We start from the raw sequence: 22,056 nt of genomic DNA on the forward strand, positions 1-22,056 counted from the left end.
TCAAATACAACTCAGAGTTTTGCTACATTTCTTCCATTCCCAAAATATTTTTCCCCTTGCTGTAAAGGCCAACTTTATGTGTAGAAACACATGCATGAGAACAGTATATTCATTGAGCTTATACAATTTTCTGTTTACTCTGAGGTTGACAAACATAGGCGAAAACATTAGTAAACAAGACCAAGGTTTGATTTAGAAAAGGTTTTTAGAAATCAGATAAGAAACAGAATCTTATAATTGCCACAGTGTGTGATCTATAAGTAACACATCAAAAGCACTCAAGTGTTTGCACTAGTTCCAGCTGTTTGCACTAAAAATAATTAAGTCTGTAAAGCTTATGTAAACCAACAAATAAAAAAGGAAATCAAATAGCCTCAGAACAAAGGTGTTAGTTTAGTAGTTTGAGGTTGCAGAGCCATTCTTGCCTTTATTAGGCCAAATGATCACTAGTTATCCTTGCTTTCTTCTTCTCTTTTCCTATAAGCTTTATTTAACAGCTGGATTTCCTCCTGGTAGCCATCCCTCTCTTGGCTCTGCCTTTTACTGTTCTGCCTGTGTGCTTCAACGGTGTCTGGAATGGAGATGTTGATATCACCATCGGGATTACTTGTGGGTAAAAAGAGAGAATATGAGGCTGTTTCCCCTAAATCACACGAAACAAATCTGTTTTCTTTCCGTGAGTAGCGCAGGGAAGGAGATCTGACCTGTGTGGAGGACTGGCTGATGTTGCTAATAATTGACACCGTGTCCAAGGCCTCTTCATTATCACAAATTTCAAGAACCTCCAAGTGTATTTTCACGCTGGTGTCCGCAAATGTGGAGGGAGAATCTTCTGAGTTTGGTTCATGGCCAACACTTTTGGATCGATAGACTTCTATTTTCTTAGAGGCTGGGGTTATTTTTTGTCCTTCTGTGCTCACCTCATAGGTAGAAAGAGAGAGGGTTTTCCCTGTTGGGGCTTGGAGAGACACGGTCCCCTGGAATGCACACAGGGGAATGGCCAGGGCACCACCGGAACGCTGGGGACAAAAACAAAATGGTTATTATTGAAAACTGGTGTCTGAGATTGGACCATTTAGTAATTCATTTTAGTCATCAAAATGGTAAAGTTTTTCTATTTCAAATCCAATTCCATGGAAACCTTTTACAGGTATGAGATTGAAATTCTGTCATCAAAGCTCTGTAGCTTAGTTTCTCCTAGGTCAAATACTACATCTAAATGAGGGCAGTCAGAAACCTATCTTTGAGGATAAAGGGACATATTTCCACAGTTTAAGGCAAAATTTGTGCACTGTGGCCAGCAGGAGATGGGCAGAATATGGGCATAAAATCGAATGCATATTTACACTCCGGAATTGCTTTTATATTTTTGTAACATGTTCAGTTACATTAAAAAGCTTTTATAGGTTGAAAGAAATGCAGACTGTGTTATCAAAATGCACTTTTTTTTCCTGTTTAGTATGCCAGAGAGAGTGACACCTGTGAAACTATGGTCCAAATTAAATACAAAGAATATTTCGACTGTAGGTTTGAGCACACAGAAGAGGAACCAAATGTCACCAGAAGTGTGTGGTACAGTGTGCTTACTTTTCCACAGACAAATCACAGTCATTAAAGTAAACCCAGTAATAGAGAATGCCCTTACATCCCTGCAAAACTTTTATATTTAAAAGTATTAAAATTTTGTTTTTAAACTGTACTCACCACTGAGAACTGCTTAAGAAATGAAGACTATTTCTTATGATAGTCTGTATTTTATATTGTTGATTCACGCCTTCATACTTTCAGTTGACTCTTTTTGATTACATGTTAGTTTCAGAAGAAGACAGTAATATGCCAACCTTAGAGCAGTGGTGCTAAAAGCTAGATCCCCAGACCAGCATTATCTGCATCACCTGGTAACTTATAAGAAATGCGATTTTTGGGTCCTACCCCAGGCCTACTGAATTAGAAACGCTAGGGGTGGGGTTCAGCAGCCTGTATTTTAACAAGCCCTCTAGGTGATTCTGTTGCATGGTGAGATTCAAGATCCATTGCTGTAACTAAAGAAATGCTGTAGCCCAGAAAGAGAAGGTGGGGGGAGGGGTGGTTAACAGACTCTTTTTATACTTGTGCCCACCATCTGTAAAGCCTGGAATTACTCACTGGATTGGCTTAAATGTGTCTTTCCACCAGGGGAATGGGCGTGAGGGCTCTTAATGTTTTGTCAATTTAGGATGTTCACCCTTCCCAGTTTGCCTGTGACTGTCCCAGTTTTAGCACTGAAATTCCTGCATCCCAGGAAGCCTCTCAGTCCCAGGGAAACCAGGACGGTTGGTCACCCTATTTTCCATGGGCATTTTGTATCTGGACCTAAGAGTAGCTAGAGAAAGCCTAGGACCAGGGTCCCACATTAAAGAACAGTTTGTATTCTCATCTACTTAGGGAAATTTTAAGGGAGGCTACATCATGAGCTTCGTTTGGGTGGCTTCATGCCACACCTATTGAATTTCGGGACCAAGAAAAATATAGTCTAGGATGTGTGAGACATTGCACTAGTCTTTTCCAGTTATTCCCTATGGAGTAGGCTTCAATTCTGTTTATCCATAAAGGGACCTGGGGACCTAAATTTAGGGCCTTGCACCCTTAAGGGCCATAAACTTTGAAAACTTACACCATAAAGATCAGTTTGCCCTTCTGCTGAGGCAGAACTTGACCAACTTCACTTGTGTGAAGTTGACTGAAGCAAAAGAGACAGAGGGAAAATACTTAAGTTCATTACTGTACGAGAGCATTGTTTGAGTGCTTTTGGTAAAGGAGGAGTGCCTTCATTTATTTTTTATTCATCATTCATTAAACATTTTCTGAATATTATCTGCAAGTTTCTAAGCTTGCACTGGATGCATTCAAAGACCTCACAGATGGTTGGGTGGGAAAGACATGTAAGAAAGTAAAAATTTCATCTCTAACTATAGTAATAGAGCTAGGAACCAAGCTCAAAGGTGTTCAAGGAATTACCACCTCTGATTGATAGAGAGATTTCATGTAGGGGTGGCATTTGAAATTGATCTTAAGAATCAAGAAAAGATCAACAGTTTTAAAGCCTTGCTTTCTGAGTAATAAATCATGAGTTTAAGGGCGAACCTAAAAACTTTCCATCCTGAGAAAAAGTCAGAAACTTCTGTTTCTTTTTTAAAACAAAATTTACCAAGACATTATTTAATCAGAAAATTTGACTGTAATTTAATAATGTGAATTTTAAGTACAGCCTTCTTTATTCTGAGAGCTAGTTAACCTGAAAGCTGACCTCCTTACATTATACTTTATTGCAAGGAGAAAAAACATCCCTAATCAGTACTTTAAAAATTGTTCATAAGTTTTCTCTTTGGCATGGTATGCTATATAAACAAAGCCCTATGGAGTATGCTAGTTTAAAAAAGATGAGATGAGAGAACTAAGTTATCAGCACCCAGCAGTATTGGCATATTTTTTTAAAAGAACTTTCACTGTAGGATCAACAGCATAGCCATATTTTTATATGTACCAACTTGCATCACTGATGAGCAGTTAATATAAAAGCAAAAGCAAATGTGATTTTTTTTGCATCTGATTTTATACATCCAAATATTGCAGATTTCAATAGCTCCCCCATGCTAACCTCATCTTCAAATGAAAAAACAAGCTTTACTGAGTTATCAAATGACAGCTCATTAAAATTGGCATCTGAGAGCTGTATAGTGCCATAGTTTAGCTAAGTATGAAGTCTGATTATTCTGAAATAAAACACAGACTGCTGAGTTATCAAAATTATTTTGTGAAACATTCAAAAGACTATGATTGAGAGTCATAGAAGTAAAAACACAGAAACAGATTATATAGAAATAGATCTGAGCACACTTTATACTCTTAATTCAAAATTGGAAGGTTAGTTTCAGGAAAACGGTACTGTCACTTTAAGCTAATTCAGTTATTTTAATTTTACTGGTTATGAAAGTATTTAATGTATAAGTTATTTTGGTTTTAGATTTGTATAAGAAGTACAAGTGTAAGGTGTTTACACCAAATTTTGTATGTCTTTAAGCAAAATCATAAAATTTGATTTGACAATGAGGTTTATATAATTTTTTTCTTTTTTGTCTATTATTTAAGTTAGAGAAACATTGCTCTAGGTGAGAGGAAATGGAGCTTGAACTAATGGAGCAGTAATAGAGATTCAGGGAGGGAACTGACAGAATTTGAGTAAAACCAACAGGATTTTCCTCCTCTTTTAGGATATGGAAGGAGGACTAAAATGGAGAGAGATTAGAAGCTAGGAGAACAGACGAATTGAACCACTGTTATATACTAGGACTTGATTAGCTGGTAGGTCTATAGCAATGGAATGAACAGACTCTCATATCTTAAGAGCCCATAGAATGCAGAAATACTGAAGCTTATAAACAACTGCATCTCCCTGTGATTTGTGCTACAATAGACCCAGGCTGGAGTATTGTGAGAATATGGAAGAATATGGAAAATATGGAAGAATATGGAGAATATGGTTTCTGTTACTTTGAAAGAAATCTGCTTTAGCCAGGGATGGTGGATCATGGGTTTTCTGCCCAGGGTTTTCTAACCTAGGTGGAGTGAGGGAAAAGGAGGTCTGAAAAAAAAGTTAGAAATAAATAGGAGACAAAAGAAACAATGTTTCCACATGGGAAAACTCTATATTGTAAATATGGCAATTTTCTTTTACTTTATTGGTTTAATACATTTTTAATAAAAATGCCAATGGAATTTTATTTTAGAACTTGGAAAGTTTCTTCTAAGATTTACTTGCAAGAGTAAATGCTTATGGATAACCAAGAATGTGGAAACAGACTAATGAGGTGAATTTGCAAATATAATATGAAGCTACGTAATTAAGACAGACTTTGCAGATATAATATGAAGCTACGTAATTAAGACAGGGTGTTAATGGCAAGATTTGATCAATCACGCAGAGTCAAGAAACCAGACATAGTATATCAATATAGCATTTCAAAATAAGGATTCAAGTGAGCTTTTACATATTATTGGCTATTCATTACAAAATTAAGTTAGACCCCTTTTCATGTTATACGCAAAAATGATTTCTTGAGTCTTAATAATTCTTTTAAAATCCTGAGTGAAGAAGACCTTTCCAAATCAGGAATGAAAATCAGAAATGACAAAGTACAAGATGGACAGATTTGATTGCAGAAAAACTAAAAATATCTGTGTAGAAATATATGCTGAAAGCAATGGTAAAAGACAAATGGCAGTGTGCATAAAACAAAGTTTAATAGCCATAATATGGAGACTTTCTCCCAAATCAATAAGATAAACATCCCAGTTGGAAAGTGAAAATAGGAAGTGAGTAAAGCAATTAAAGGAAGAAATATAAATGGAGAATAAACATATGAAAAGATATGCAATTTCACTGATAATCAAAAAAAGGTGTAAGTAAAAACACTTGATCATTTTTAGCATCTCAGATTGCCCTCCATCAAAAAAAATAAAAAATCAAGAAAAAGAAAAAAAAAGATGCCATCTTTCAAGTGTATTTTAATTGTATTTGACTATAAAATAAAAACTGCATATACTTACCAGCAATCCTATTTCTGTAAGTAAATTCCACCACCAGATATTCAACCCATAGTAATGTCTATTTCAGCACTGTTGTAAAGTAGAAATACCCTAAATGTCCATCATTCAGAAAATAGTTGAATGAATTATGGTACAGTAATATACTAGAAAACTCTCTTGAAAGAATGAGGTAAAACTATGAGTTGTGCCTGGGTTAAATAATTTCAATACATTTTAAGTTACAAAAGCAAATTACAAAGTAATACGTATGGTATAATCTAGTTTTCTTGCAGAAAAACACTCAGAAAAACACCACAAATCAACCCAGAAAATTACACATGTATAGGAATAAAAAATACACAGACACAAACACACCTGTATACTATAGGCATAGAAAAAGGTTTGAAAGGCTACATACCAAACAATTCTTTTCTCTGTAAGTGGATGGGAGGGAGGATTTTTTTTTTTTTTTAAATTTTTGGCTGCATTGGGTTCTCGTTGCTGCACGCAGGCTTTCTTTTAGTTGCGGTGAGTGGGGTCTACTCTTCGTTGCGGTGCGCGGGCTCTAGGCGCACAGGCTTCAGTAGTTGTGGCGCATGGGCTCAGTAGTTGTGGCACACGGGCTTAGTTGCTCCGCGGCATGTGGGATCTTCCCAGACCAGGGCTCGAACCCGTATCCCCTGCATTGGCAGGCAGATTCTTAACCACTGCACAACCAGGGAAGCCCTGGAGGGAGGATTTTGAGTTTTATATTTTTAAATTATTTGATGATTTTGCTCATGGAAGTTGATTAGGTAGTAGAAGAGCCAGAGAGTGGAAAATATCACTAGAAGGAAATCTAGAATACAAGGGTAGGGTGATGCCTATGATAGTAATCAGCCTCAGGGTTCAACTAGGTAGTCAGATTGGGGTTTGTGCTGCTTTGGGGGTTTGTGCTACATTTGGGGTTTGTGTTGCATTGGGGGTTTATGCTATTTTTAGGTCAGGAGAGAGGAGACAAGCTGGATGAAGGGTACTGTCTCAAAATTTTGCCCTAACAGTTTGGTTGGTTAGAATGAGAGTCCCCACTTATTTTCCATTCACATTTTAAAAGTGTAGACAATGGCACTTATAATAAGAAAAATAAAAATTTTTAATTATTAGAAAGGAAAAGGATCCTCTGATCCTAGGCAGGCACAAATTTATAGCACTCTCAAAGTGGCCAGGGTCTGTAATGAGTCAGATTCCCCTCATTAATTTTACTGGAAAAACTACTATAAACATTTGAGTCCAACAAGATGTCAATGTAAACAATGAGTTCAAATAAACAAAGAATTCCACTTCAGAAAAACAAACAAAGAAATACTATAGATCTTGAGTCACAAACTACAGTTCAGCCCACAGGTTTACAAACCATTCTAAAAGTTCAAGAACAATTTCAAAAAGGGACTAAAATAAAAAGCAATAAAATCCTAAGAGAAAATTAATTGTAAGAAGGAGATAATACAAAAGACTGTTAATATTTGGTTTAATTTTTCTTGATTTTTGTACTGGGTTGAATAGCGTCCCCTCCAAAATTCATACCCACCCATGACCTGTGAATATGACCTTATTTGGAAATAACATCTTTGCAGATGTACTCAAATTAGGATGAAGTCATACTGGATTAGAGTGAGCCTTAATCCCAATAACTGGTGTCCTTTTAAGAAAAGAGAAATTTGGACATAGACTCATATAGGGAAGATGGACATGTGAAGAAGGAGACAACATTTGGAGTTATGCTGTCATGAACCACGATAGACTCCTCCTCTAGAGCCTCAGAGGAACATGGTCCTGCTGACACCTTGATTTTGGATTTCTGGCCTCCAGAAATGTGAGTCAATAGATTTCTGTTGTTTAAGCTATCCAACTTGTTACAGCTGCCCTAGGAAACTAATACAATGTTTTATGCAAAGAGGCACAAAAATACATATGCATATACACGTTTTGCAAAGTCGTAGGACTGCCTGTTTTCCTGTGGAGACTGGAACTATGTGGCATTTCTGTCAAATCCACATAGAATGTAATCTCCTCAAGGGAAGGGAACATTTCCTTGTTGATCTTTATTTTTTCTGCTACTGCTATCTCTAACAGTGGCTGGCACATCACAGCCCCTCAAAAAATATTTGTTGAGTGAATAAATGTGTGCATGAATGAATGAATCTGCAGCATTGACTTTGTAGGGATTTTAGATTCCATATCTTAACTTTTTTTTTTTTTGAAGTATAGTTATTTACAATGTTGTGTTAATTTCTGCTGTACAGCAAAGTGATTCAGCTATACATATATATACATTCTTTTAAAAATTCTTTTCCATTATGGTTTATCACAGGATATTGAATATAGTTCCCAGTGCTATACAATAGGACCTTATTTATCTTAACTTTCTAAAGCACAAAGCGTAAGATCAATTTTTAAAACTACAGGTTTCCCTTGATATATGAAAGTAGAGCGTTCAGGTGAAAATTTACATAACTTGAAATGGCGTAAAGTGAAGAAGCAATTACCCTAGGACACATCTTGCCAATAGATGCACAAAATTAATTGAGATAAAGCACAGATGCTCATAGACACAGTTCAAAGCTATGGCGGCTTGATGCCGAGATGCTGAGTATATTTTTCAGAGAAGGAGCTGAGCGCTGCGATTCTCGCAGCTCTGGGTGTGCTCTGCTTCTATAAAGGCTTGTTGCAAAACAAAAACTGAATGTTATTTTCACTTTTTGCCTTTCTTATTTAAGGCAAAAATCCTCTTTGGATTTCTTTCAGTTAGCGAAAACTGGTACTAATGTAGGTCTTTCGTAAAAGCGAAGTGGAATAAAAGTGAATTTTCGAAAAGCAGCGAACACCTGTATTGTTGTTTAAAATTTATCTATTTTTATTTTAACAGCCCTATATAATACCTGATGATAGTTACAAGTGCATCAGAAGGTCATATTGGAACATATTCTTTTTTGAAAATAAAATAGGATATTGAGGGACTGAATTGTATGTGAAAGTTTATTGCATTATAAAAAATGGTAGATTCAGAGAACATAAAACTACTCATTTCGTAGTCTCTGCTTTCTTTCCATTTAAAAGCCTATGAATTAGCATATGCTGTCAGGAATAGTGCCAATCCATTATTGCTGTATTCCTGAGTGTAGGTGGCTGGGAGCTTTTTTATTTGAAAATGAAAAGCGGTTTTCAAAACCTCAGAAATGCTTCAGAAGGAGAGATCATGCCATGTAAACACATTAGCACAAATAATCTGCTGTGATAATTGATTCAGACTAACTGACCTTGAGCATAATGAACTTTTTATTTCTTCACTATAAGCCTCTAAGTGAAATCAGGGTGAAATTATAATATAAAAGAGTTGCTCCAAAATATCTCTCCTAACAGGTGAAGTTTCTGTTGATTATCTGAATCATTCAATTTACGAAAGATGTATTACAGCATGTAGGATCATAGGACTCATCAGAGACCATTTTATAAAGGGAGAACTGACAGCCAGAGAGGTGAAACTACCTGCCCAGGGTCACACAGGTAATAGTAGTAGGACTGGCACCAGGACTCAGGTGTCATAACTCCCAGTTAAAGGCTCTTCCCACTGCACTATGTTGTTACTTTGAAAGAAATCTGCTTAGCCAGGGATGGTGGATCAAGGGTTTTCTGCCCAGGAAGCTAGAATTCTATCACTAACTCATGAATAATCCAAGTGACTGACAATTTTAATCTAAATTAAAATCATATAGATGATTTAGGTGACTTTCAGGCATCAAAAAGTACAGACATTGAGGAATTAAGTCAAGCAGACCATCTAAGAGACCTTGGAGGAGAAGAGATAGGGAAACAAAAAAATAGCAGGGAGAGTGAGAACTTTGTAAGAAAAACAATAAACTAGACTTTTAATAATTTACTTCTGGAATTTTATTTAACACTGTGTGACTACTATATTTTCATATATTCAAGTCCCCAAATATTCCTTGTGTCATCCTGTCGCCTTCATTTAAATCTTTAGTAAACCAAAAAGAAGAACACACATGAAGTGCTTAAAGAAAAGAGTAAGAGTGAGAAAATAAGGGCCTCTATAAAGGTCCTATTATGTGGCATGGGAAGTGTTAGGTATTTTAACACATTTCCCATTTAATTCTCAAAGACCTTCGAGCTATAAATTAAGATTTGCCTTGTTAGTGATGAAAAGTCTCACAACTGAGTGACAGATTTAGGATTGATATTCATCATAACAAATATTTACTGATCTGCTGAACACAGCCCATATATCAGACTTCTTACTAAAGCACTTTATATACATTTTCTTATTTAATTTTCACATCAACCTTATTAAATAGAGACATACATCACCCCAATTTTATAGAGGACATAATTGAGTCATAGGGAGGTAACTCCAGTTAGTAAATGGCATAGTCAAATCCAAATCCAGGATTATCTGTCTCAAGCCCTCCGTTTTTAGCCGTCTTGCTACTTCAAGGCATAGTGTTAGGGAATAAAACATGAATAACACCTCACTCTCCTAATCCAGCTGGAACCTGCGATGTCATGTGGGAACAAGGGAAAAGGGGGATTTATTCACTTTAGGAAGTGAAGGGAGTATTTAGGGAAGATCTTTAAGAAAAGGGTTTCTACACTTGACTGTAAAAATCCATAAAACTTTATAAACAAACATTTTGTAAATAGAATCTATGCTACAGTAAAAGAATTAACATAATTATAAGAAAAAAAAAAAAAGGGAATTCCCTGGTGGTCAAGTGGTTAGGACTTGGTGCTTTCACTGCTGTGGGCCCAGACTCAATCCCTGGTTGGGGAACTAAGATCCTGCAAGCCACTCGGTGCAGCCAAACAAACAAACAAACAAAACAAAACAAAACCCACCACAATTATTTACATGCAATACTGACATATTGGGCACTTACTGAAAATATATGTACAAAACACTTGGCTAAAAAAGAAATTTAAAATTAGAAAACTCAGAGCATTACTATCATGCACTTTGCAAATACCTCACAAGCACTTATGGCACAGCAAGTAAAGAGCACCAGGCTCCCTGGTAATATTTATGTAACTTTAATATGCTTCCACAAGATTGTTGTAGAACCACCTGAACGTTGTCAAGAATAAAGTCAAATGCCATATTCCAAACTGAAAAAAAAAGAAAAAGAAAAAAAGAAAATGGTTTCTAAATAGGGTCCTAAAAGATAACTTCAGTTGGCAGAAAAGTAGGAAAAATGTAATCCAGGATTGGGGAACAGTAAGAACAAAGGCAATTGGAATTTTGGGGAAATGACATAGTAGAGGGAAATGAGACTGAAAACAGAGTTTGGGCCCAGGGCCAAGAGCCCTCCACCAGGATAACAAGTTCTGATTGTATCCCATAGGCAAGCAGGAACCACCTATTTTTGTTTATCGAAAGGAAGGAAATTAAGATATATGGAAGATCTACTATGTACAGGTGCTTCATCTTGGCACTTTACATGTGAAATCTAATTTAATATAATACTCCATAAGGAAGGTAAAATTATTTTCATTTTATAGATAAACTGAGGTGTGAAGAGGTTAATTAACTTGCTTAGGTTACACAGGAAGTTAAGTTTTGAATTGTGATATATACTCATCTCAGATTCCATATGCTTTCTGCTATGCCTCTTCTGGTCTAACATGATAATTGGGTAGCCTGTGAAATACAGACTGGGGAAGAAGAGTGTGGTGGTAGGGAGACCAATTAGGTAGTTTTTTAAATCATTGTGTACAAAAGAAAAGGGAATCTGAACTTCAGTACTGGTAGTAGAAACACATATGTGGGACGGACTATAGGGGAATTGCATTAGCAAAACTCTTGAGATTGTGGAGGGTCCTGGTGAAATACAGCTATGGAGTCACATACACCTGTCTTTGAACTCGGTCGAGTCACTGTCTTTGTAATCCTTACCTCTCTAAGCCTCAGTTGTCTCATTTGCAAAATATGAAGAATAAATGACTTAATGAATGTAAAATGATTAGCTGAGTGCCTCACACAAAGTAAGTGCCCATAACTATTAGCTATTTTTGGGAGGTGAGTAAGAGACAGGAAACCACTATGTTTTTGAGATTCTATTGCTAGTGTCTAGTACTAGTAGTTGAGATAAGGCGCTTAGGAGGATGTTGATAATTTAATGCTACTTTAACAATTTTCATCTCCTAGTCATTTTATAATGATTTAAAAATATTGCCCTGATACTAAAACTAAACAGAGATAATCCAAAAAAGAAAACTGCAGAGAGCTATAACTCATTAATATAAATGCAAACATTCTTAACAAATATTACCAAGTGGCATTAAGCAGTCAATGAAAAGAATTAAACTTCATGACTAAGTGGGGTTTATTCCAAATGCAAGGCTAGTTTCAATATTCAGGAATAGGTTGATGTGACCCACCATATTAATAGGCTAAAGAAGAAAAATCACATGGTTATATGAATTGATGCAGAAAAACTATTTGACAAAATTCAACATCCATTCATGATAAAAGAAAAGTAAGATCAAGAATAAGTTCCTTTCCTTGATAAAGAGCATCTATAAAAACTCTATAGCTGAGATTAGGACAAGATGGCGGAGTAGAAGGACGTGCTCTCACTCCCTCTGGCAAGAAAACCAGAATCACAACTAGCTGCTGGACAATCATCGACAGGAGGACGCTGGAACTCACCAAAAAAGATACCCCACATCCAAAGACAAGGGAGAAGCCACAATGAGACGGTAGGAGGGGCGCAATCAGAGTAAAATCAAATCCCATAACTGGAGGGTGGGTGACTCACAGACTGGCGAACACTTATACCACAGAAGTCCACCCACTGGAGTGAAGGTTCTGAGCCCCACATCAGGCTTCCCAACCTGGGGGTCCGGCAACGGGAGGAGGAATTCATAGCGAATCAGACTTTGAAGCCTAGTGGGAATTGATTGCTGGACTTCGACAGGACTGGGGGAAACAGAGACCCCACTCTTGGAGGGCACACACAAAATAGTGTGTGCATCGGGACCCAGGGGAAGGAGCAGTGACCCTGGGGGAAACTGAACCAGACCTACCTGCTGGTGTTGGAGGGTCTCCTGCAGAGGTGGGGGTGGCTCTGTTTCACCATGGGGATAAGGACACTGGCGGGTGGAAGTTCTGGGAAGTACTCCTTGGCGTGAGCCCTCCCAGAGTCTGTTATTAGCCCCACCAAAGAGCCCAGGTAGGCTCCAGTGTTGGGTTGCCTCAGGCAAAACAACCAACAGGGAGGGAACCCAGCCCCACCCATCAACAGTCAAGTGGATTAAAGTTTTACTGAGCTCTGACCACCACAGCAACAGTCAGCTCTACCCACCACCAGAGCCTCCCATCAAGCCTCTTAGATGCCTCAACCACCAGAGGGCAGACAGCAGAAGCAAGAAAAACTATAATCCTGCAGCCTGTGGAACAAAAACCACATTCACAGAAAGACAGACAAGATGAAAAGGCAGAGGGCTAAATACCAGATGAAGGAACAAGATAAAACCCCAGAAAAACAACTAAATGAAGTGGAGATAGGCAACCTTCCAGAAAAAGAATTCAGAATAATGATAGTGAAGATGATCCAGGACCTCGGAATAAGAATGGAGGCAAAGATCGAGAAGATGCAAGAAATGTTTAACAAAGACCTAGAAGAATTAAAGAACAAACAAACAGAGATGAACAATACAATAACTGAAATGAAAACTACACTAGAAGGAATCAATAGCTGAGAGAATAGAATAACTGAGGCAGAAGAACGGATAAGTGACCTGGAAGACAGAATGGTGGAATTCACTGCTGCGGAACAGACTAAAGAAAAAAGAATGAAAAGAAATGAAGACAGCCTAAGAGACCTCTGGGACAACATTAAACACAACAACATTCGCATTATAGGGGTCCCAGAAGGAGAAGAGAGAGAGAAAGGACCAGAGAAAATATTTGAAGAGATTATAGTCGAAAACTTCCCTAACATGGGAAAGGAAATAGCCACCCAAGTCCAGGAAGTGCAGTGAGTCCCACACAGGACAAACCCAAGGAGAAACACGCCGAGACACATAGTAATCAAATTGGCAAAAATTAAAGACAAAGAAAAATTATTGAAAGCAGCAAGGGAAAAACGACAAATAACATACAAGGGAACTCCCATAAGGTTAACAGCTGATTTCTCAGCAGAAACTCTACAAGCCAGAAGGGAGTGGCATGATATACTTAAAGTGATGAAAGGGAAGAACCTACAACCAAGATTACTCTACCCGGCAAGGATCTCATTCAGATTTGATGGAGAAATCAAAAGCTTTACAGACAAGCAAAAGCTAAGAGAATTCAGCAACACCAAACCAGCTCTACAACAAATGCTAAAGGAGCTTCTCTAAGTGGGAAACACAAGAGAAGAAAAGGACCTACAAAAACAAACCCAAAACAATTAAGAAAATGGTCATAGGAACATACATATCGACAATCACCTTAAACGTGAATGGATAAAATGCTCCAACCAAAAGACACAGGCTGGCTGAATGGATACAAAAACAAGACCCATATATATGCTGTCTACAAGAGACCCACTTCAGACCTAGGGACACATACAGACTGAAAGTGAGGGGATGGAAAAATATATTCCATGCAAATGGAAATCAAAAGAAAGCTGGAGTAGCTATACTCATATCAGATAAAATAGACTTTAAAATAAAGAAGGTTACAAGAGACAAGGAAGGACACTACATAATGATCAAGGGATCAATCCAAGAAGAAGATATAACAATTATAAATATATATGCACCCAACATAGGAGCACCTCAATACATAAGGCAACTGCTAACAGCTATAAAAGAGGAAATCGACAGTAACACAATAATAGTGGGGGACTTTAACACCTCACTTACACCAATGGACAGATCATCCTAAATGAAAATAAATAAGGAAACAGAAGCTTTAAATGACACAATAGACCAGATAGATTTAGTTGATATATATAGGACATCCCATCCAAAAACAGCAGATTACACTTTCTTCTCAAGTGCGCATGGAACATTCTCCAGGATAGATCACATCTTGGGTCACAAATCAAGCCTCAGTAAATTTAAGAAAATTGAAATCATATCAAGCATCTTTTCTGACCACCACGCTATGAGATTAGAAATGAATTACAGGGAAAAAAACGTAAAAAAGACAAACACATGGAGGCTAAACAATACGTTACTAAATAACCAAGAGATCAGTGAAGAAATCAAAGAGGAAATCAAAAAATACCTAGAGACAAATGACAATGAAAACACGACGATCCAAAACCTATGGGATGCAGCAAAAGCAGTTCTAAGAGGGAAGTTTATAGCTATACAAGCCTACCTAAAGAGACAAGAAAAATCTCAAGTAAACAATCTAACCTTACACCTAAAGGAACTAGAGAAAGAAGAACAAACAAAACCCAAAGTTAGCAGAAGGAAAGAAATCGTAAAGATCAGAGCAGAAATAAATGAAATAGAAACAAAGAAAACGATAGCAAAGATCAATAAAACTAAAAGCTGGTTCTTTGAGAAGATAAACAAAATTGATAAGCCATTAGCCAGACTCATCAAGAAAAAGAGGGAGAGGACTCAAATCAATAAAATTAGAAATGAAAAAGGAGAAGTTACAACAGACACTGCAGAAATACAAAGCATCCTAAGAGACTACTACAAGCAACTCTATGCCAATAAAATGGACAACCTGGAAGAAATGGACAAATTCTTAGAAAGGTATAACCTTCCAAGACTGAACCAGGAAGAAACAGAAAATATGAACAGACCATTCATAAGTAATGAAATTGAAACTGTGATTAAAAATCTTCCAACAAACAAAAGTCCAGGTCCAGATGGCTTCACAGGTGAATTCTATCAAACATTTAGAGAAGAGCTAACACCCATCCTTCTCAAACTCTTCCAAAAAATTGCAGAGGAAGGAACACTCCCAAACTCATTCTATGAGGCCACCATCACCCTGATACCAAAACCAGACAAAGATACCACAAAAAAGGAAAATTACAGACCAATATCACTGATGAACATAGATGCAAAAATCCTCAACAAAATACTAGCAAACAGAATCCAACAACACATTAAAAGGATCATACAACACGATCAAGTGGGATTTATCCCAGGGAGGCAAGGATTCTTCAATATATGCAAATCAATCAATGTGATACACCATATTAACAAATTGAAGAAGAAAAACCATATGATCATCTCAATAGATGCAGAAAAAGCTTTTGACAGAATTCAACACCCATTTCTGATAAAAACTCTACAGAACGTGGGCATAGAGGGAACCTACCTCAACATAATAAAGGCCATATACGACAAACCCACAGCAAACATCATTCTCAATGGTGAAAAACTGGAAGCATTTCCTCTAAGATCAGGAACGAGACAAGGATGTCCACTCTCACCACTATTATTCAACATAGTTTTGGAAGTCCTAGTCACGGCAATCAGAGAAGAAAAAGAAATAAAAGGAATACAAATTGGAAAAGAAGAAGTAAAACTGTCACTGTTTGCAGATGACATGATATTATACATAGGGAATCCTAAAGATGCCACCAGAAAATTCCTAGAGCTAATCAATGAATTTGGTAAAGTTGCAGGATACAAAATTAATGCACAGAAATCTCTTGCATTCCTATACACTAATGACGAAAAATCTGAAAGAGAAATTATGGAAACACTCCCATTTACCATTGCAACAAAAAGAATAAAATACCTAGGAATAAACCTACCTAGGGAGACAAAAGACCTGTATGCAGAAAACTATAAGACACTAATGAAAGAAATTAAAGATGATACCAACAGGTGGAGAGATATACCATGTTCTTGGATTGGAAGAATCAATATTTTGAAAATGACTATACTACCCAAAACAATCTACAGATTCAATGCAATCCCTATCAAATTACCAATGGCATTTTTTACGGAACTAGAACAAATCATCTTAAAATTTGTATGGAGACACAAAAGACCCCAAATAGCCAAAGCAGTCTTGAGGGAAAAAAACGGAGCAGGAGGAATCAGACTCCCTGACTTCAGACTATATTACAAAGCTACAGTAATCAAGACAATATGGTACTGGCACAAAAACAGAAACATAGATCAATGGAACAAGATAGAAAGCCCAGAGATAAACCCACACACCTATGGCCAACTAATCTATGACAAAGGAGGCAAAGATATACAATGGAGAAAAGACAGTCTCTTCAATAAGTGGTGCTGGGAAAACTGGACAGCTACATGTAAAAGAATGAAATTAGAACACTCCCTAACACCATACCCAAAAATGAACTCAAAATGGATTCGAGACCTAAGTGTAAGACCGGACACTATAAAACTCTTAGAGGAAAACATAGGAAGAACACTCTTTGACATAAATCACAGCAAGATCTTTTTTGATCCACCTCCTAGAGTAATGGAAATAAAAACAAAAATAAACAAATGGGACCTAATGAAACTTCAAAGCTTTTGCACAGCAAAGGAAACCATAAACAAGAGGAAAAGACAACCCTCAGAATGGGAGAAAATATTTGCAAATGAATCAATGGACAAAGGATTAATCTCCAAAATATATAAACAGCTCATTCAGCTCAATATTAAAGAAACAAACAACCCAATCCAAAAATGGGCAGAAGACCTAAATAGACATTTCTCCAAAGGAGACATACAGATGGCCAAGAAGCACATGAAAAGATGCTCAACATCACTAATTATTAGAGAAATGCAAATCAAAACTACAATGAGGTATCACCTCACACTGGTTAGAATGGCCATCATCAGAAAATCTACAAACAACAAATGCTGGAGAGGGTGTGGAGAAAAGGGAACCCTCTTGCACTGTTGGTGGGAATGTAAATTGATACAGCCACTATGGAGAACAATATGGAGGTTCCTTAAAAAACTAAAGATAGAATTACCATATGACCCAGCAATCCCACTACTGGGCATATACCCAGAGAAAACCGTAATTCAAAAAGACGCATGCACCCCAAAGTTCATTGCAGCACATTTACCATAGCCAGGTCATGGAAGCAACCTAAATGCCCATCGACAGACAAATGGATAAAGAAGAAGTGGTACATATATACAATGGAATATTACTCAGCCATAAAAAGGAACGAAATTGAGTCATTTGTTGAGACGTGGAGGGATCTAGAGACTGTCATACAGAGTGAAGTAAGTCAGAAAGAGAAAAACAAATATCGTATATTAACACATGTATGTGGAACCTAGAAAAATGGTACAGATGAGCCAGTTTGCAGGGCAGAAGTTGAGACACAGATGTAGAGAACAGACATATGGACACCAAGGGGGGAAAACTGCAGTGGGGTGGGGATGGTGGTGTGCCGAATTGGGCGATTGGGATTGACATGTATACACTGATTTGTATAAAATTGATGACTAATAAGAACCTGCAGTATAAAAAAACAAACAAACAAAACAACTAATACTAAAAAAAAAAAAACTGAAAAAAGAAAAAACAAAAAAACCCTATAGCTAACGTTACACTTAATGGTAAGAGACTTCTTTCTCTTATGAGCAGGGATAAGGCAAGGATGTCAGTTCTTACCACTTCTGTTCAACATAGTGCTGGAAGTTCCAGCCAGTGCAATAAGTCAAGAAAAGGAAGAACTAAAACTGTCAGTACTTAGATTACATTGGTTTAAGCAGAAAACCCCAAGGAATCTACAGAAACTCCTAGAACTAATAAATGAGCTAATCAAGGTTGCCTGCAAGTTAAACATACAAAGTCATTTGTATTTCTATATACTAGCAAATGAATGTATGGACGTGAAAATTGGAAATTACAGTACTATTTACAATTGCTCAAAAAAGTGAAATACATGTTAGTCTAACAAAACCTATGTAGAACTTACATGCTGGAAGCTACATGACTCATGAAAGAAAACAAAGAAGTTCTAAATAAATGGAGAGACATAACATGTACATGGACTGAAAGACTCATTATAGTAAAAAATGTCAGTTTTCCCCAAATAGATATATAGATTTAATGCACTTCCCAATAAAATTCCATCAAGATTTTTTTGCAGATACAGACATGTTTATTCTAAAATTAATATGAAAAGACGAACAGAATTGTGAAGTTATTTTGAAAAAAATGAATATAGTGGGAGTAATCAATCTATCTAACTTCAATATAGATACAAAAATCAAGACTGTGTTATTGGTGGAGGGATATACACATAGGTCAGTGGAACAGAATAGAGAACCCGGAAGTAGTAGACCCACACAAATATGCCCAGCTGCTTTTTGATAAAGGTGCAAAACCAATTCAATAGGCTTTTCAGCAAACGATGCAGGAGCAATTGACATCCATAGGCAAAAAAATTAACCTAGAACTAAGTTTCCTACTTTATTCAAAAATTGACTCAATATGGATCACAGACTTAAATGTAAGATGTAAAACTATAAAAATTTTAGTAAAAACATAGGTGAAAATCTTTGAGACCTAAGGCTAGGCAAAGAGTTCTTAGACTTGGTAACAAAAGCATGATTCATAATAGGAAAATTAATAAATTAGACTTCATCAAAATTAAAAACTTTTGCTCTGTGCAAGTGCAGATTCCGATTCAGTAGGTCTGTGGTAGTCTGAGATTCTGCACTTAATAAAATTTCTCAGATGATATTGAGGCTGCTGGCCCATGGACCACACATTAAGTAGTAAAGGACATACAATCGGTAAGGCTCCTTACAGTTCTAAAATCACATGATTTCACAGGTGAATGGATTTTGTTATTTTATAGTGTTAGCAGTGTAGAAAAGTAGAGAGAATTCAATTTCAGTTGACAGAATAATAGAAAGCCCCTCCAAAGCTAATTTATAGCTGAATAGGATGAGAAACAAACTCATATCTTTTCACATGCCTTTAATATATTCTAATATTTTATTCAAATGACACATATTTCAAATGATGAACCATCCTGATGAAAAATGATCAAGTTTCAGCATGACTCTTCATTTTACATTGATCTTACGACCAAAACATAAGCTTCTGAAATGAATATATCATTGCATTTAAATTGCTCTAGTTTTTATTTATGGAAATTGGTATTCTCATATTTTCAATTCATACTTTTGGGCTTTATCTGAGCCTATGAGCACAATCATCACAGGCTATAAGAAATCCTGTGGGAATTTTTTTTTTAAAATTTATTTATTTTTGGCTGCGTTTGGTCTTCGTTGTGCGGGCTTTTTCTAGTTGCAGTGAGCGGGGGTTACTGTTTGTTGCGGTGCGCTGGCTTCTCATTGCAGTGGCTTCTCCTGTTGCGGAGCACGGGCTCTAGGCACGTGGGCTTCAGTAGTTGTGGCATGCAGGCTCAGCAGTTGTGGCTCATGGGCTTAGTTGCTCCGGGGCATGTGGCATATTCCTGGACCAGGGCTTGAACCCGTGTCCCCTACATTGGCAGGCGGATTCTTAACTACTGCGCCACCAGGAAGTCCCCTGTGGGAATTTTGAATTTAATTGTGTAAAATTGTAGCTCTTGGGATTACTGGATAGGTTTTCCTAAACTAAATCTCTTATAACTCTAACAATGACATTTCAGTTTAGATCTGATATGTATCCGAATTTATTTCCATGTGAAATAAATAGAAATAAAGAATAAATAAATTTCTTCTTTATTTCCAGAAGAAACCAATTCTTTCTGTTTTTCTAACAAAATAGAGAATAAACTGTAACTTGAGAGAAAGCATGCATTGATTCTATTTGGAATATACAATTTTATCAGGAATAAATGAATCCTAAGAAATGAAATAGTTTTTCTCCTCTAAATGATAAACACCCATTCAATTGGGTGTTGTATCAGTTAGAGATACACTACTAAAAATTGTTGCACAAATATTTTTTCTCATACTTCATGAACCTGAATTAGCTCGGGAATGAATGTGTATTTTCATTTGTAAGACAGTTTCAAAGGATAAATACAATGTTTTTGGTAAGATCACTATACTTCAGAAAAGGTGTTAAAATTCATGTGGATGGTATTTATAAAAGTACAGAAGACAAAATGTTTTTATTAGACAGCATAATATAAGAAAAAGATAAAATCAAAACAACACAAATCTATGGAGATAGTAGTTTAGGGGTATCCTGGGACAGGGGATGGTGATGGATTAAGAGTAAATGGGCAGGGACTTCCCTGGTGGCCCAGTGGTTAAGACTCCACGCTCCCAGTGCAGGGGGCCAGGGTTCGATCCCTGGCTGGGGAACTGGATCCTGCATGCCACAACTAAAAGATCCCACACACGGCAACAAAGATCCCGCCTGCCACAACTAAGACCTGGCACAGCCAAATAAATAAAAATTTTAAAATAATTTAAAAAAAAAGAGTAAATGGGCACATGGGATCTAATTGGTGTGATGAAAATGTTCTAAAACAGATTTACTAGAAATCATTGAATTGTACACTTGAAATGAGAGAATTATATAATATGTAAAATATTCCTCAATAAAGTTTTTTTTTAAAGAACATTTGACTGATATTCAGGAGACCCTGAAATACAGCACTTGTTCTGCCACTAAATAAATAGCCATGTGACTCTAGACAAGTAGTGTATTCACTCTAGACATTTATTTCATTATCTATATAAAGAGGGGGTCAGGCAGATGACCCGCAAAGTATCTCTCATTTCTTCCATTTCAATATTCTTTGACTCTATTTTGGCAAAGTTAGCCTCAAAGAAAGCGCTTTGTTCCTTGAAAAATATCTAAGCAGGGATGCTCTTCTGAAAGAAATTGAAATATAAAAATTTCCTTTAAAAACTTGCTCCCAAAATTATGCATCCAAGCCCCTTCAAAGACCCCTCCCCTTTTTTACCAATAGGACATTGTTGCTGATGGAACATTTTTTATGCTTTCAAAATATATTAAACCTAAGCCACCATGCATTCTGTACAATGAAAATGTCTGTGGTGGGAAAATAAAATAGCAAGAAAGAAAGTGAAGAAGATTATAAACCATTGTTTAGAAAGAAACCTGTAAGGAGAGTTTCATGACGCTTATATAGTTCTAATTTAAATCTTCAATCATAGGAAATATTTATTGAACACTAGATATAGTTAAAAGACCATGCAGAACCCTGCATATATGAGTATATATGGGGTTTGTGTATGTGTGTATTATATATGTGTGTATAATAATTCATAGTTAACTTTTTCCTGATGATAAAAATAATATATTACTGTAAGTTTTTGCAATTACAATAATATCTGAAGAATATGGACCAAACAGTCCTTAGGTTATAGCAAATTAAGGATGACTTCCATGTGACTATAATTTTAAGAATTTTAATCCTTTTGAAAAAAGAATCATTCAACTCTATACAGCCTATGTGGATAGCTTGAGTTATCTAAATTAATGGGATTTTCTCCTAATTTTTTGCAAAATTTTTTTTTTGCAAAACAGTGGTGAAATTCTCTGGAAACTTTTTTTAT

The 22,056-nt window shown here is 36.5% G+C and overlaps 1 protein-coding gene across 1 annotated transcript in view; it reads right to left on the reverse strand.

Moving 5' to 3' along the window:
- Positions 1 to 446: 446 nt before the first annotated feature.
- The window catches only part of GPR149 (G protein-coupled receptor 149), an 86,282-nt gene continuing 64,672 nt past the window's right edge, over positions 447 to 22,056 (reverse strand). The window contains exon 4 of the mRNA XM_068547368.1: positions 447 to 1,019. Within this exon, the coding sequence (XP_068403469.1) occupies positions 447 to 1,019 (573 nt within the window). The remainder of the gene's footprint in view (positions 1,020 to 22,056) is intronic.

Source organism: Eschrichtius robustus, chromosome 6 (assembly GCF_028021215.1).
Source record: "Eschrichtius robustus isolate mEscRob2 chromosome 6, mEscRob2.pri, whole genome shotgun sequence".
Taxonomy (NCBI): domain Eukaryota; kingdom Metazoa; phylum Chordata; class Mammalia; order Artiodactyla; family Eschrichtiidae; genus Eschrichtius; species Eschrichtius robustus.